Genomic DNA, 18,285 nt, shown 5'->3' with positions numbered 1-18,285 from the left:
ACAAGCAAACAAACCAGGACTCACATTTGCCCCTCTATGGTAAGGACAGGACATATTGGAACTCCACAAGCCTCAGAGGCTGGGAGGTCAGTGTGGTGGGACCAAGAAAGGCTCCCAGCTGGAGTCCCTTTGTCTTCGGAGGGTCTCTGCACCCTGCAAGGAGCACGGGGTGCAGGCATTCAGCTTCAGCACAACCACGTCCTCTCAAAGATGGGCCTGAGCTTGCCTTTAAGGTTGGAACCTAGAGCTGCTAACAGAAAGGAGGGCAACACGCAGGGTTTATGTGAATCATCAAAAACTTCAAATTTTATGTAGTTCAGCTTAATGTGGTCCCACTTGCCTTTGCCTAGGCAAGACATGATTATTTTGCAGTAAGTTTGCCTGCTTATTCTCTGCTTATCCCCAAAGCTGCGTTCTCCTTTCTGAAACGGCAGCTCCAGACTTGGTGGGTGAGGTGCAGGGAGGGGGTATTAACAGCAGCTTCCTCTGGGCAGAAACCATCATTTGGAGAAGTCACAAACCACACTTGTGAAGGCCTAAGAAAGAGTAAAATGAAGATTTCGCTCCTCGATGTACCCTAGCCCTGGGCAGTGAAGTCAGACCTGTTACGCCATCACAGACCTGTGCTTCTGAAAAATTCCAGCGTTGCAGTCTGAGGGATTGCCAAGGGACTGCAGTGCTGCTCTTTGTACTCAGCCTAGCCCACAGGACAGCTCTGCACTCCTGGTTTTCTAGGAACTTTCAGATCACCTCGGGGAAGTGACTGCAAGGATCCTCCATGCAGACAGTCCCAGTGACTAAGATTTTTCTCAGAATTTCCATCCTCAGAACACGTCTTTTTGAGGTACACGGTGAAGAGATTATGGGGTTATTTCCACATTTTGGGGACTATTTCTGGCAGCACTCAGCTACCAGCTCCCCACGTTGGCTCCATAAATGCACTGAAGTAAATCTGAACAACAGCGGCAAGCAAGCAATCTACTTACAACTAAAACGCAGGGGAAAAACTTTGTGCAATGCTGTTCTGAGAAATCTACTTTTGCAAGATGTTGACACTTTTGAGGAGCCAGCTCAGGTAAAACAAAAATATTTGTATTTCCATTGCCATCTACTGCTAGCTACAGTGTTTATAGCTGAGGTGTAGCTGACATTGGCCTCAAAGCAGACCAGGTTCCCAGCATTTTACCTGCAGTACATGCAATGCTGGACCTACAGAAGTGAAAACATCAAATCCCAGCTGCAAAGCACAGTGGGTTTGCTTTCACTACCCTGAGGAATTATACACTGCTCCTTCTGTATGTAATCCAGCTTCATCAGTTGAGAGACATCGAGTCCCCAGCCTAGGGAAACATCACCTGCCCAGTGGTCCCAAGTGATGCAAGTATGGGGTGGTTAGCATAGGGAACTCCCTGCAAGGCCAGAGAGTTGATTTAGCTTCTCTTCTGTGAAGTACACAACCAGAACATTTGATTGTGGTTTTAACTGCTTCGAATCAAGTATTTTAATTCAAAGTATTTTTTCCCTGAGATTAGTAGTAAAACTGAACATGTAAGACTGTTGTGTGCACAAGAAGAGTGCTGTGTGAAGGGTATTTGCTTCTACTCTGTCCCCACCTATCAAAATGCCAGGAAGAAAATGTAATTAATCAACATTTTATTTAACAAAAAGATCAGTCATCCCACATTTAATGATATCAAATGCCAAAAACAGTTCACTGCTTTTTCTTTAACAGCTGTATTAAAAACCAATACAAAATGTTTTTGCCCAATCAAAACATCAGTTTCTAAAGAGCATCTCAGGGAGCTTACAACCCACATGTACAGATGAAGAAAAGCAAGAAAGTAGACACAAAGCATATAATGAAACACAACTCCCTTTCTACGTGTCTTTGACAGTGTTGCACTATACCTATTTGTGCTCTTTACGTGTAATGGAGTGAGGGGGGAAATCATACAGCTTTCCAGAAGAAAAAAAAAAGGCTATTCAGCATATTTTTATATTAAACAGCTAGAGCTACATTTAGAGCTTTCACAGGTGATTGTATGAAGAGTTCATCATCTAAACAGCACTCCCAGGGCTCATCTGATATATCGAGGGATACGCCAGAACATTTGCAGGTGTAAACAGGGTCTGTTCCTTGATTCTGTCACTGTCTTTTTGTTTGTTCACCATGCCAGGCTGCTCTGCTGCACCAGCTCCTCGTGGCTCCTGAGCCTAACAATTCCCTAAATAGGAGGCAGAAGCCCAACACAGAATCGATTGTGTCCAGTACTTATGACACTATTTGGACCCCGTAATACTAATATTTAAAGTCTAACAGGACTATAAATAAAATTGCAACTATAAATGTTTGGGAATCACCCCCTAAAACGGTGAACAGTGTTTGAACAGGCCAGCAAGAAGAGTCAAAGTTATTAAATGTAACAGAGGGTTGGCAAACTCATTTCATGAAGTAATAACCCACCCCTCACACGGATACAGGCCTGTTCACTTCACAGCTTAGCACATTTTGCAATGGCACGGTAATCACTGATGTGTTCTGCAATTTGCAAATCAAGAGCTCCCACTGGCAAATATTCCTCTGAGTTTGTTCCGTTACCGGAGAGAGCGCTCATCCCTTCTGAAAGGAAATGGGATCCACTACTGACAATGTTATTTTCACGGGGAATATTTTCTGATTTGTTCTCCTGCAGAAATATTTCAGGTACGGCGTGTTTCTCAAAGTTCTTTTGAAGGCACTCTGTAAGTGTCTCCCCTCCACACATCCAAGTCACTTTGTATTGATCCACAGACCGCATGCTTCACGACGCCACGTTTGGCAGTACACTCTATCAGGTTACACATCCTCTCTTAAGGCACGTAAGACTGCTTTTTATTTTTACATACACCTAACAGTTCCAACTGAAAAATCTCCTCCTGTTTCACCAGTCTGCCCAGCACACACGCGTGGGCACACACAGGCTGAGCACTAACCTTACAGAAACAAACTTGCTTAAACCCCTCCCAGTACACACGTCCTAAGAGTAGGCCAGCCCAGTACCCTTCACTCCTCTTAGCTTTACAGTTCATCGTGTCCCTCTTTGGCCTCTTGGTCCTTCAGCTTGAATTCTTCCGCAGTAACTTTACCATTTCCATCCCGGTCCTGATTGGTGAACATATTTTTGACAATCTTCTCAAAATCAAAACCAGGAGCTAGTTTTCCTTTGCCAGAATCAACCTGAGCTTGAATGTACTCCGAAAACTGTGGGAACGGAGGAGAAAACAGCTCATTTAGAACAGACACTGAACTGATGAGATAAATCTTACAACTTAAATTAGACTAATTAGGAGAGACAGATGAGATTAAATTGCACTACGTGGAGCTCGAGGGGAATTTCCTCAACTAATTCCAGCCATCTCTGGATTCAGAAAAAAAAAAAGCTATTTCTCATCATTTTGAGTGTTTTGTTCCAGGTTTGTTTTTTCTGGGTGTAGGAAAGATGAGGTGAACAAAAAGTGACTTAGGAGCAGTTCTGTACAGAGAGAGGGTGTCTAATTCTGCATGCTGACACAAGAAGTTTGTCTCGTAAAAGAAGCCTCCACCTGCAGCTTAAAAGATCGAAAGAATGAAACACAAATGAGAGCTGAAATATCAGGATACCATGCATTTTGTTAAAGTAGCTTCAGGCATTATGCCTTGCATTCAATTCCCATAATTTTGTTGAAGGGAAGAGTGATGAAAAGGTTGCCAGGTTACAAGGTTAGTTTTCCCTAAAAATTCTTTCCTGACACATGTGATGATGTTATTGAAGGTAGACATCTGGCAGAAGTCATACTGCTGGCTTGCCACGAACAGAAAGCCCGCAGTCAGCTTTGCTGATCACTGATCTCTATGGCACTACTTGCTAAATAAGCTTCAGTTGCAAGAACTTCTTTTGCCATTCATTGACACTTTTTGGACTAAGCGCCCTCTGGTCTCCTTTGCTCCTCCCTCCCTCCTTGCCAGGCGACCAGGAGGACATGATAGGGAAGACTAGAGAATTCAAAACAAATGAAATTCCTCAGTGACGAGAAAACACAGAAGAACACCTCGCAGAGATTTATAGGATCAGAAGTGGCACGGCAAAGAGAAGGGACTTGCCACTCAGTGGCATTCTCACACCGCAGATTTGAAGAGCAAGTGAGGGGAAGGACTCGTTCATTGCACAGCACACCATTCACCCAGGGAAGTTCCAGAAGCATTGGACAGTTCCTACATGCACTACTGTAAGCTCATCTTTGTCTCAAGATTTCACCAAAAACCTTCAGTGAGCAGACACTGTCAAGGTTGATATAGTGAAGGATCATTGAATACTAGCCTTGCCTTTTATGCCCTTTCCCTACAGATCTGATGTTGACCGCAGGAGACAACAGTAGAACAGAATCTTAAGAAGTATGGCCATTCCTGTTTGTTTTTTATCCCCTCACTTCCCTCTTTAGAGCTAAATAACTGTATTTAAACAGACACACTGGCTTCCTGTTAACTTGAAAACACCCGAGGTACAAAAAAAAGACAAGCAAAATGATGCAAAGAGCCCATTCTCTGATATCTGAGCACCTTGGTGATGGCATCAGGAAAAAAACCATAGGAAGGATTTTCACTGCCTTAGCTTACCTCTTCCAAAAGAACCTCTCCGTCGTGATTCTGGTCTATTTCTTCAAAAAGATTGGGAGAGACTTCACCGTTCCATACAAACATGTATCCTTCAGGCAAGCCAGACACCAGCTCCAGCAGTTCAATGTCAAAAACTAACACAGCACTGCCAGGCACTTCTCCTTCTGTCCCAACGAAAGGCAAAGAGAGGTATTTATACTCTTCAGAGTAAGTCAGGACATTTGCTTTTAATACAGAATTATATTTCTCTTCCATCTCCAATGGGTTCTTTTCTATTGGGATCCCCAAGCCCTGGGATTCCAAGCCCACCAAACCTTCCTGCTCCCTTCAGCAGAGGTGAATGTAACATAAAGGAAGAAATCAGAATAAAACTGCATCCACCTTTTTTTTTAAATTAGAAAGTAAAAATTGTGGGAATTAATTTATCTACACAATATACAGTGTGTCAAAGTGTCGGTGACACAAATACATACACATGTTGTACCAGCTAGCTATACTGCCTCAATTAAACTACAAAAGGAGCTTAATTTATCCTTGAAAAAGTAAAATAGAGGTCATCCCTAACTTTTATTCAGCAGCAACAAGAAGCTCTTCAGATTTGTGGGCATAAATCAAAACACTGACCATCATGTAGTGTTTCAAACCATGGATATCAAATACAGTTAGTGTGATGCCAAATACCTACCACTAGTATATTCATAAGGGGTTTTTAAATATAATATTAAATTAAATATAAATAGCAGCGTTTTTTTTTCCATTGTATAAGTTATTTTTCAATGTATTATATAAAAGTCTTATGGAATAGTATAAAATGTCATGTATTTCTAATATTCATATTTCTTCATAATTCTTATGGAAACCAGGTCCAAGTATAAAAGCCTTTTTATCACTTATCACAAATTAATTCTCCATTAAGCCTGACATTTGATGCCTGGCAGTTTTTATAAAATACAAACTGTTCTGGAGACATTCAAGGAGCATAGCTACTTACACAACTGTTTCCACATTAAACCAGAGCTTTTTGCTCTTGGGAATCTCCTGATAAGATTCCTTTCCCTCAGTTCTTTAACTATCAAAGTTCTTATCATTTCTATATTTATAGATAATATTGTTCTTTCTATTGTCCTTGTCATTAAAAAACTGATAAGCCTCAGTGCTCTAAAACATGGATTTTCCAAGGTGCCTTGTTTTCTTGCTGGGGTTTCAACAGTTGTGGTTGTAAACTGCTGCACATTTTACACTCAGATTACGTGGTTTCTGAATTTTGACTTTTCTTTGAATTTTCTAACACACAAGTGCTAAATTCAGTTGTCTTTACAGCACAGTGAGCACCCATTCCCTATCAGTGAGAACTGTGTTTACATCCCTCTGCAACACCAGAGTGCCTGGAGCTTTCCATTTTGACAAAGCAACATGACTGGAGCACGTGTTAACCTTTGTACTGGGATACTCTCTGCACTGGCCACAGCAATAACATGACTTAAATGCAACACAGGCAGTACATTCCTTTCAACAGGGAATGGGGGCAGTGCCTAAAATAATGCAATGAAAACAAACTCTAAGAAATCATGTTCAAGCAGCTAAGAGAGACTCCCTTTATATCCTAACACTTAGCAAGTAACAAAACCTGCAGACATGCTCCAGAGGTCCTAAGTGGCCGTGCAATAGGTCATGGCCATGCAATAGGTCTCACTCACTTACCCACTCCATCTTCTCCATAACCAAGATGAGGTGGTATAACCACCGTCCGTCGCTCTCCGACACACATATCCTGCAGGCCCATGTCCATCCCTATCACCACCTGCCCGGATCCCAGAACTATGTTGTAGGTCTTGCCAAGACTGTGTCTGGAGCAAGGGGAGCAGGAAAAGAACCACAAAATTAAAAAATAAATAAATCAACATACTGTAGAGAATTCCTATTATTCAGAACTACCACGTAAGCAGCAGTTTCTAATTAGTGTTTTCTCTTTGGCAAGAATTAATTTCATGCCCAATGCTCTGTTCTACCAAGCAGTTACCTGAAGTTCTTCTCAAGGCAACATCAAACAGAAGTGTCCCAGTTGAGAAGCCATCTGGTATTAAAATTCTAGGTTTCGTGAAAGAAATCCCATTAGAATGATTCATCCTGCCAATTAAACCCCCAAAGTAGTTTATTTCTAAGCAAGATGTTCTGCCTCTCAAATATTTTCAACTAACAACGTTGGCTTTTTTAGCACATCTAAAAACTCCAGATGTAAATTTGTCCCAGAACTACAAGCCTATGAGGACTGGGATACATTCACATGCACCAGCCATTACATTAATATTAATCACTCACCATAACAAGTGAATTATCAAGGCAGCTGGAAAGCGTAAGAGTACTACTGCTATTTAACATTATCACTTTTTGAATTATGCTTTGTTGCTCTAGTTTATTCCTGAAATTAGAAATGACCAAGAGATAAGAGATAAGCATATGTTGTAACTCTAAAAATAAGAGTGTCCTGTGTCAAGACTTCTTACACAGTATGCACCACATCAGCAGGATCCTTTCTTCTGTCAGTCTCTGTCCTTGGCTGTTTGGCTTGACTTTACCATTGCAGGACACATTTTGTTTTTTGTTTTTTTACAACAGAGCGTTATTTGCAAAGAAAAGAATTCAATGGATTACAGGCCCATCTTACATTTAGAATTGTGAGATTCACGATCTTTGATGCCCTGTGAACTGCTTTGAATAAGACAGTCTCACTTGGCTCCTGCCACAAAATGAGAATTGTGCATTTCTACCACATAAAAGGTGTTTTGTATGCATGGTGTTACTTCCATACATACCTGACCACAGCATAATATCACGTGCTTCAACGTAAGTCAGCTTTTCAGCTCTGCAAGCTATTGTGTGAACTGTGAAAACTATGCACTGGCTTCCTATAATAATTATAACCTGTTTAAAAATAGCTTTTTCCAACTTCCCTGCCAAAAATAAAATATTATTTAGATGACTAATGCTATCCAAAAAACAACAGAAACAAGCTAGCAAAAGTATTGAAGCTGCAGCTAAACAGTGTTGTGAGCTTACTTTAGTTGTATATGAGAGACTGGAGCACTCTGCTACCCTCATAAACCTACTGTCAACAGGAAGAGAAACACTATAATCACAGCAATGACCTGATGGTAATTTCTCCACGCCGCCACTTATTGCAACAGTACAGTTGCACTAAGGAAAACCAGCACCCATCTGTGGTACAGATACGATGATGACTACTTACTGTACAACACCCTGAAGCTAGCTTTAACAGGATCGCACCGAGTGCCTCTACAAGATCTCTCTCAGGAGCACTGAACCAACAGAGTGCAAACTCTACCAGGAAACTGGTTTGTTCACACACGTAGCCCTGTGCCACTGCGGTACAACGGGCCCAGATTCCTGAATTTGCCATCTGTCATGCAGCCAACTTGTTTCATCACTCTGCCTGTAGTGTTTATGTTCTTTCCAGCACATTCCTACGCCCTCTTTCTTCCTGGTTCTCTCACTGTGATAGACTGCCTTCCTTCTCCAATACTTCTTAGGCAGGCAGACATAAAAATACAAACTGTGTAATAGCTTCTCAGGCTATTCCAGACGAGGGTCCAGAGGAGAGCCACGAAGATGATCAGGGGAATGGAGCACCTCCCCTATGAGGACAGGCTGAGGGAGCTGGGCTTGTTCAGCATGGAGAGAAGAAGGCTGTGGGGTGACCTCATTGCAGCCTTTCAATACCTAAAGGGAGCCTACAGGGGGGAGGGGAATCAACTCTTTAAAAGAATAGATAACTGCAGGACAAGGGGAAATGGTTTTAAGTTGAGGGAGGAAAGATTTAGGTTGGATATCAGGGGGAAATTCTTTACAGAGAGTGGTGAGGTGCTGGAACAGCTGCCCAGAGAGGCTGTGGATGCCCCGTCCCTGCAAGTATTCAAGGCCAGGTTGGATGGGGCCCTGGGCAGCCTGGGCTGGTATTAAATGGGGAAGTTGGTGGCCCTGCACGTGGCAGGGGGTTGGAGATTCGTGATCCTTGAGGTCCCTTCCAACCCTGGCCATTCTGTGATTCTGTGATATTCACTCTGCCTTCACTGCTGCCAGAGCCAGTTTCTTTAATGGGTAACATACTTACGTCGAGACCAGCAGAGTGCCATCCAGGAGTGAAGCATTGTAGTGATACTTCAGGTAATCTCCCTTCTTACTCAGGAGGCTGCAGTTGGAAGGTTTGTAGTTAACAGTAATGCTGACTGAATCAGAGGGGTTGTGGAAGTCAGCCACATGAATGTCAAAGACCAGCACCGCAGATCCAGGAATCTTTCCTAGATAAGAAGCAAATTAGGCAAGTAGTAGGAATAGAAATGGTACCCAAAAAGTCATATGATGACCAGGTTCTGTACCCAGTAGAAATAATAATTCCCTCTACGTCCACTACTGAGTCACTTTGCTCTTCTTGTTCAGAATTAAAGGATTACAGCTCCTCTACAAGCAACAGATGCAAGTTTCATCCAATGTAGGAAAGGGAACCAGTAGAAAAGCACTGAGTTTGCACTCAGTTCCATGATGAAGGAAAAAATATTCATTATTCCGAATTGGAAAACCACTCAGAAACGAAGCATGTATTTTCCTCTGACCCCCCTAAATGAAACTGCTATTTGTTTCACACATCAACTCATTATCGATCATCAGAATTCTCCTAGGATTTCTCATGCTTCAAGGAATGCCATTGTGTCTTAAAGGTTACATTTTCCTAATATGTGCTGATAGCAAGCAACTTCTTCTCCCCTATGCAGAATAATGATAATTGCATTACCAGCAGTGCCCGGCACATCCAGAGCCAGCAATGAGTTTTGTTGGTAAGGAACCTCATTCCCAAATCAAGAGCCCAGAATTTGTATTCACAGAACACAGGCTTCTCTTCTAACTCAGTTTTTTTCCAAATATCAACCCCGGAGGTAGCTTTTAAAATACCAGCCACAGAACTGTGATTGGCTAGAAGGATTATCATATTCAACCTCTCACAGCAATCCTTTCAGTACCAGTAAATCCTCCCAAAGGAATTTTAATTGTATGTTATACATACACAGATACTTTGCTGTTACATGCATCCGTTTACAGAGGCGGCTTAGGAGTCCACAAAACCTGTGGCTGTGAAAGGAATGGGGAAGAAAACTTAACACAGTTAATTCCTTCAGCACACAGCACTTGTTAAGACACACAGGAAGGAATCTGACTCTGCAGTGCTGCAGAGTTCCTGGCACCCAAGTACCAGTCTGTCTGAAACACTGATTATCCAAATGATTTCAGGTCACCAAGTACCAATCTGCCTGAAACATTTAATTATCCAAATGATTCCAGGTCACCAATTACATGAGAGATTGTCCTGCATTCCTATTGTCCTGCCTATTGGGTAATTAAAATAATTTTGCACGTTCTGGGTGTTATCCTGTCAGTTGCATGCCCACAAAATTAACAGATTAATTTATAAGCCTTTTGTATGCCAGAAAGTTGGAAAAAAAAAAATACTTCATATAGCTTAACTACAAACAACTGCACTGAACAGCAAAGGAAACATCATTAATTATGGAAGTCTTGAATGAAAAGTCAATCTTACCTCTTCCTTCTTCTCCATATCCAAGGTGAGGAGGGATTATTATTCTTCTCCTTTCACCAGTGCATACACCTAGCAAACCTTCATCCATCCCAGCAATCACATAGCCCTTCCCCACATAGGTGTCATATGTTCGATTTCTTGAGTAGCTGTGGAAAAGTTATTTGCTTTTTTAGCACTGGCAGGTGCTCAAGAGAGTACAGAATCTTGCAACACAATTCTTAAACCAGTCAGGTCAAACACGTGGTCATTAACCATCACCACAGAGACACAGTGCAATCACCATGAATGTAGGCCACCAAGTTTCACAAGTCAGTGATGCATACGTGCCATTCAATAGCCACCACTGGGACCCTGGCTTGGTTGCAAATGCATCCCTACTATATGCTGAAAAACATCTCACCTTTGTCTGTACTTTATTACAAATGATGTTTGTTGAGTTCAAATTGCTGGAAAAAAAAAAAAAAATCAGTTTTCTCCTTTAAATTTTCCCATGCTCTAACCCTGTTCTCGTCAGTGCTTAGCAAGATATATTTCAGGTGCATTTTGTCTCAGTTTGCAACCACAGCTATGCTGCTGAACTGCTACAGGCAGGAGGCAGAATAAATAAGTTCTCCTGGGATGCACAGCATTAAAATGAGTCATGACAACAAAAAGTATCGACACTATCCTTCCCTTCTTAACTATTTCAATCGCTGAAGCACTGGTTTATGAATATGCTTCTGATTCTGAATACCTAAGCTAAGAGTGAAACAAGCCTGCAACAACAAGTGATTGTTTACCAGAAGGATGTGTCTGTCTTCTGCCTTTCTTTGAGCCATGTTACATGGAGGCACAATACAAAGAAGGGAAGGCAGAAAGGTTTTAATTCATCTTTACAAGGTAACTCTGGGACAGAAGGAGACCAATATACAACCTTAGTTAATTTGGGGGCTTGCTGAACTGTTCTAAGTCCAGACTGCCTTGGCTGAGCTTCCCAGGTACTTTCTGCAGCTGAATATTGCAGAGAAAGAAATGAATGAAAAGATTATTAGCGATCTTGACCCCAGCCATTAGCTGTGCTTTTGGAATGCTCCCTGTACTAGTGACTTTTTTTTTTCCTGGCCGACTCCAAGCCTTTCACTATTGCTATACTATATTGCTAACTATACTATTATATACTATATTATATATACTACACTATTGCTAACTATAGCTGCTCTATTTCTTCCTAGGCTTGTTAGACATGGCCTTTCTTGCAAATTCTGCAGGAAGCCAGGATATGACACTTCAGTGAAGATTATAACAATTATCAGCTCTTTGGAATGATATACAGGCAGCTGCCTACAAAGCTTTTATTACTAATTATTGACAAAACCCCCAGTAAACATATTACAGCTATTTTAAACGATTGTTTAATTACTACAGAAAAGGCAATACCCATTTACTTCTGGAAAATAAAAAAAAAAAAAAAAAGAGAGATATTCTGGCCAGATGCACTGTGGATAACCTAGAAGTTCTCAACTTGCAAGTTTTTGTAAGGTGCTCTGAAAGGTGGAGAAGGAAAGCAATGTACTGCTCATTAAAAGAAAAAAAAATAATGTCTCAGTAAGTTACAAGGGTATTATTCATCATATAATTCTGCACAAGGTGTGGATGTACCCAGAGCACTATTAATATGAAGTGACAGTGAACCTTCTTCCTTTATCAAGTAACTGTGTTGATGAATTTTGTCTTGAAAGGCATCAGCCTTCAAAACGTAGACAGCTTTCAAGTAGATAAGGAAGGTTTCAACCTCCAACTAGGCACGAGATCACTGACCCACAATTCTCAGGACATAAAAAATAAAATAGGAATCATATTTACTTTCTCTCTCTTTAGTAGAGTTACCTACTTGGCATATAAGCTCAGTGGAGCAAAAACTATTCAAGCACACATGTCTGAAGCATGTAGAGCTTTATCAGATGGATGGCAACCCCTAGATGGCGTCTCTGATAGTGCCCAGATACAAAATAGCCCTCTGTCTTCTGAGTTTGATAAGAGCTAGGTGTTCTTTTTTAATACAAGAAGACTCCAACTCCATTCAAAATTTCCAAAAAGGAAGGACTGGTAAGCATATTATGGACAAGACAGACAAACCAAGTTGGAAATGGAATGTGTGGTGCTCAAGGGTTTGGGTACCTGGAATCAAACAAGGTGCCATCCAAAAGCGTGCCGTTGTAATGGTATCGGATGAAGTCTCCTGCTTGGGTTCTTCGCTCACAAGACTCCGGCACAAGCTGGTTCTCAATAATAATACCATCTTTAGGGTTGTGGAGATCTAGCAAAGCCACGTCAAAGACAAGAGAAGCTTGGCCAGGGATCTCCTTACCTGAGAACGACAGCAGAAAGCTGGTAAGACAGAGCCTGTGTTCTACAGGGAGCTGAAGCGTTCTTGATGAAGAAAAATACTGCCAAATCAGGCACTTCACCTCCCAAAATAAACCAGCATAATCTGCTTCTAGTCAGTCATTCTGTGTGTGGGTTTGTCACTTGATTTCCCATTCCGTTATTTTCCTCTGTTCCTATAGTGATGGCACTGCCTCACCAAAAACAAGGCTCTTTGGTAATGCTCACCTTAGTCACTGTATGCCACCAAGTCCATCTGAGTTCCATGTTCTAAGCTACCACTATTTCCAACACACTTTATGAATAAAGTGCCTAAAATATCCACCAACATACAGATGTGGTACATCTGCTCTTCCTCTCCTGTTAACACCAAAACAGGAGACTACACAATGGAAGTTGAAGATGGATAAACTGACTCTCTCAGTAAAAAAATACCACTTCACCAACGCACAAATTATAACGTGGATTGCTTTGTCTGAGAATCAGTGAGCTCAAGATCTTGAAGATTTCCTAACACAGCCTGTGTATTTCTGTTTTCTGCTCCCAGTGGCAGCCTTTGGAAGAATTATGCAGTCATCTGACTTTTTGGAGCCATTAGTAACTACAAGTGATATTCTCTAAATGAAATTAGATTTCAGTATATAAAGATTACAATTTGTACCAACAATATGTTAACTAAGCAACATACTGGTCATGTTAAAAAAAATCTTGTATTTTATAATTAGTTACATCCCATACGTGACACATTTTTATCTCTCCTTCCATCACTTTGTTCCCTTTGTCTGAAATTAATAGTCATGTTGACCATGAATTTAAAATACTCAAAGCTCGATTTTGTTTTAGAATATAGATGGCTCAGATTAAAAATAATAATAATAATAAGGAACAACTTTACCATCTCCTTCTTCTCCATATGCCAGGAAAGGTGGAATTGTGATAATGCGCTTCTCCCCGACGCACATCCCCAAGAGACCCTGATCCATTCCAGCAATCAGCCATCCAATGCCCACATAGGTATCGTAAGTTCTCATCCGATTATGGCTAAAAACATAAACAAACCAAAAAAAAGCCAACAAACAATTCAGGAACAACATTAATTCCCAGCAGCCAACCACTAAGCATGATATATGTCACCATTTGCTGCTCATTATTAGCATTAACATTGCTCATCAATTGACCAACGTCTCGCTGCCTAGCATTTTCCAGAACACTTAGCTATCTCAGAAACCTAGCAGAGGTTTTGAAAACTTATTTACAAATAGAATGGCAGCTGTTATTAAAGCATCATTTTCCACATGACTTTAATGAAGGACACATGCTGCACATTTAAAATCTCAATAAAAAAGTGTTAATAGCTCAATTTCTTTTAAATCTCCACCTGCTTAACTTATAAAGCTCGTATGTAACACAAAGAGCTATCCTGTATTAGTGATAAAGCTATGTGCTGACTGCAGCAGACAGTAATACAGACACGGGCTGTTAATACCCGTGCAGAAATTCTACACCTGTTTGTTTTATTGGTCTCAGTCAATACTGCTGTCCCATAGTGCCTGAATAAATTATTTTTACATGATGCTGGCTTTAATTTCTTGGGAAAACTGCCTGTGTTTCTGGTCAGATAGCACTAACTGCTCTACCAACAGAATGGGGGAGAAGAGGATGGTTTCACGTGACTAATTCAGACACCTGCTAAAATACACAAGCACACACAGCCCAGCTGCACACCTGGAATCAAAGAGAGTCCCATCTAAGAAGGTCCCATTGTAATGGTATCGTACAAAGTCGGACACCTGGACCCTCCGAGTGCACTTCTCAGGTTTGAAGTAAGTCTCAACCTGCACTTCATCTTCAGGATTCCAAAGATCTATCAGAAGCACATCAAAATGGAGCACGGCATTGGGGGGGATCACACCAGCTGCAAAAAGCAGAACAACACAATGGAGTTTATTTCCTGTTTTCTAAAGGGCAGCAATGTAAAGTGAATCAATCTGCACATTCCCTAAACAATCCGTGGTGCACAACTTCTTCATCTGTGGGTTTGCATCCCTCTGTTCCTTAACAGTTCTGCAGCTGCACGGGGGAGGAGGATCTGACAGCATGAACTGCTATCAACTACATCCATCTGTCCGAGTGACCTTGACCTAACCCTGTGAGTCTGCAAGCAAAGCTGCTTTTGTCACTGGCAAGACCTGGTGCAGACTGACAATGGCAAAACACAAAAAAGCATCTGACAAAAAAAGCAAATGCAAGTAAACAGCTATCTCTAGCTAGCATGGCTACAGCCTGAAAGTCCTCCACAGTCCCAGCTCCCCCTTCAGCACACTGTACTTACACACGCCTTCGCTTCCATAGGCGAGCTTGGGGGGAATTTTCACGAAGCGCCGCTCGTTGACACACATGCCAACCAGGGCCTTGTCCATCCCAGCAATAAGTTGCCCTTTTCCCACAAACACATTAAAAGTGGATCCCCTGTCATAGCTGCAAAGGGAAAAGCAGGGAGAAAAGGTTAGTGGATCCTTTACTGACATTCCTGCTGGTTTTTCAGAGCTTATCTGTACCTCGTCCCCTCTTTGACTGTTAGCCCAAGTTTATTGAGAGGCAGCTGCTAAAGGAACAATCAATTCCAGGTGTTTCTGAAACTCCAACCCATCCTTTCCTCTGCTGGCTGCTCGCCACCCAGCTGACACACATCCTAACGCTGTGCCACGGACACAGCAGGCACTCAAAACCCACACCTACCAACGATTAATTTACACACCAGTGCTAGGAGCAGCACTGAAAAATTCAGGACAAAAGAGAAAATTAAATGCTGCTGCAGGATGTGAAAGGATGGCTGCTCTCACAACAGGATCTTAACATGTCAACGCTGGTAATCAACATTAAACACCACACAAGACTGACAAGCTTTGCAACGTGAGACGCCGTGCTTGGTGGCTGCTAGAGCAGAGAAAAGGGAAGAAGGGGCCTTTGAGTCCTAACTGTGAGGTCTGCCCATCGATTATTTTCTCCACCACACACCCAGCTCTCATTTCACTCAGATTTGAATAAATAGTAAAAACTACAGCTGTGCCTTGAACAGCAAGTCAGCCAGATTGAAAATCAGTTGATCTGATTAAGAGATCGTCCACTGCAAAAAGAAACATTCAACAGGTGAAAGAAGTTGTTCTGAAATGTTGAAGAAAGCCTTCCCCACAGTCCTGAAAGCAGAGTGTTAGCACAGCACAGCATCATCACCAGCTCTGTCAGTCCTGCTGCTGCCCTAAGCCCCCACACCATCCTGTTCTGCTGGACCCAGCTTACCGCCGCTATTCATCTTTAAAGGAAAGTATAAACCTGTGTCAGAAAGTTTTCAAAAGCCTCATGCCTGTTTCTAAGCTTCCACTGCTTTCACCTTTTCAAACTCCTTTCACAATTTAAAGGACTTTTTTTTTTTTTTTTTTTTTTTTTTTTTTTTTTTTTTTTGCAGATAGGAAGGAACGTGGAGAAGAAAAAGGCCTCTGTTCTGCTGCAGTGCTGGTGGGCAGCCAGCGCTGTGACGGTGAGGGGGAAATGATGTCAAACCCTCCTTGGAGGATGCGAGTGTCACTCACACAACACACCGAGCTCCCTCAACAGGCCCGGGTCCCAGCAGCCCCTCGGATGTTTCGTGGGAGCTCTCTGCTTCCTGGCAAGCACTTCCCTGAAAACAGAGAGCCCTCTATAGGCAGCGCTTGCTTTCTCTTGCACAGATATTCTCGCTGGCCCGCAAGGACGGAAAGTATTTAAATAAGCTCCCGATAAAGCGGGGCATTGAGGATGATTGGGATGAACTTCAAACCAAAACGTTTTTCATTGTTTTTCTGTGGGTTTTTCTTTTATTATTCTTGCCAAAAATAAACCTGCAATTAAGAAACCACTGGTGCTGAGCAGGAGCTGAATAAAGCAGGGAGTAGAGCGTGCAGCTCTGCATAACTGACCTGGCAGACCCTTTACAGCTCAGCAATATCGGGTTCTCTCAGCAGAACTCACCACACTAACAGCAGATGCATAGAGAACTAAATTCAAGCTTAAAAACCCAGATTGCTTTGTGGCTGTGGAAACAAGAATGAATAAAGAAGTGTATCAGTTAGTTACGTGAAACAGCTGTCACTGGAAGAGCTGGGAGCAGTGTGTTGGCAAGAGGAGCAGCATTACAGCTTGGGAGCATCTGCACAGAGCAGGAAGCTTAAGGCCATTTTCAACAGCTGAAGAAGAATCCGAATAAACCTTCCCTTATTTCGACACCTGAGGGACTTTGGTGAGACTGCCACTGTCACCGGCTATCAGCACTGCCATTTAGAGGGCCCGAGGGGACAGACAACCCACAACCCTGTCCTACCCCACACAACTCACACCCACACCACCATGAACACGGAATGAAGTCCAGCCAACACTTCTGTGCTCCACAAGCACACGCTCAGCCGCGGGGCCCAGGTGCACAGCGTGGTGCAGAGCTCTGCAGGCACAGCTTGGCACAAGACCGATGGACGTCTGTGGGTACAGCAGGAACGCATCTCCGAACACGTGGCTGCTTCCCACAACGGCATGCATTTTCAAGTGAGCGGGGAGCACGTCGCCCTCATGCAGAGCCATCCTGAAATGCACTGGGAAACCCCCACGACCAAACTCTGCAGGACGACGATTTCCCTGGGGCACGGGAAGATTAGCGAGATTATAGCGAGATTATAGAGAAGAAAGCAGGCAGCGAGCAGCGCTGCTGTCCCTCTCGGTCTCCTGATCCCACTGTTTAGGTTTCCCGATCCCAAAACAACAGGAGGAAGGCGTTTTGCTGGAGACAGTCCACGTTGACTCAAGAATAATATACACAAACGTTTCAGAGCGAGCACTGCTGTTGTGTTGCTGTTAGCGATGACTCTGAAAGCTTTGCGTTCTGGTAGGGCTAAGCCTCAACAAGACAGAGGAAAGGAACGGACGGAAGCGGGCAGGAAATCCCTGGACTCAGTGACGGGACGCCGCTGCCCACCAGGACATCCTGACGGTCCCGGAGCCCCCGGGGTAGCAGTGTGAACGCAGCGGAGAGTTCCGATCGCCCCAAAGGGGGCCCGACGGCCGCAGCGACGCCCCCTCACCACACCGCAGCCCTCCAGCCTTCCTTCCCCACGCCGGACACCCACCCGACCTCCTCCCCGCGCCCCCCAGACGGCTCCCTGCCTCCATCCCGCCGCCGGAGCCGCGCGCCGACCTGGAGTCGAACCGGGTGCCGTCGGGGAAGGAGCCGAGGTAGTGGTAGCGCACGAAGTCTCCTCGCCGCACGGCCCGCGGGCAGCGCTCGGGCACGAAGCGCCGCTCGACGTGGACGTCGGCGCCGTCCCAGGGCGGCTCCGCGGCGGGCACCGGAGGCGCCTGGCAGGCCGCCCAGCTCACCAGCATCGCCGGCAGCAGCAGCAGCGCGCCGCAGCCCGCTCCCCGCCGAGGCACGGCCGCCGGCCCCGCCATGGAGGGAGGCGAGGGAAGGCTGCCGGCCGCGCCCGCCCCGCTCCGCTCCTCCTCCGGCGGCGGCAGAACTTGCAAACGTGGATGCGGCGCCTCCGGCCCCTTTCCCCCACAATGCTCCCACCCGGGGCGGGGCGCGGCCCCCGCCTTGGGGACGGGGGGTGCGGCGCGGTGCCCCCGGCGCGACGTGGCGCCGCGCGGGTCCGGC

At 43.9% G+C, this 18,285-nt stretch overlaps 1 protein-coding gene across 1 annotated transcript; it reads right to left on the bottom strand.

The window, feature by feature from the left end:
* Positions 1 to 3,058: 3,058 nt before the first annotated feature.
* On the bottom strand, positions 3,059 to 18,080 carry FKBP9 (FKBP prolyl isomerase 9; the record flags this gene model as incomplete). Its single annotated transcript, XM_079538210.1, has 10 exons — positions 3,059 to 3,241; positions 4,634 to 4,797; positions 6,335 to 6,480; positions 8,763 to 8,949; positions 10,242 to 10,387; positions 12,399 to 12,588; positions 13,501 to 13,646; positions 14,331 to 14,520; positions 14,938 to 15,083; positions 17,827 to 18,080. The coding sequence occupies 10 exons, from the start codon at positions 18,078 to 18,080 to the stop codon at positions 3,059 to 3,061; spliced, it is 1,752 nt and encodes a 583-aa protein (XP_079394336.1).
* Positions 18,081 to 18,285: the final 205 nt, after the last annotated feature.

Source organism: Tetrao urogallus (assembly GCF_951394365.1).
Source record: "Tetrao urogallus genome assembly, chromosome: 7".
NCBI classification, from domain to species: domain Eukaryota; kingdom Metazoa; phylum Chordata; class Aves; order Galliformes; family Phasianidae; genus Tetrao; species Tetrao urogallus.
Note: the sequence above shows the minus strand (reverse complement) of the source record. Positions and strands in the feature narration are given on the sequence as shown.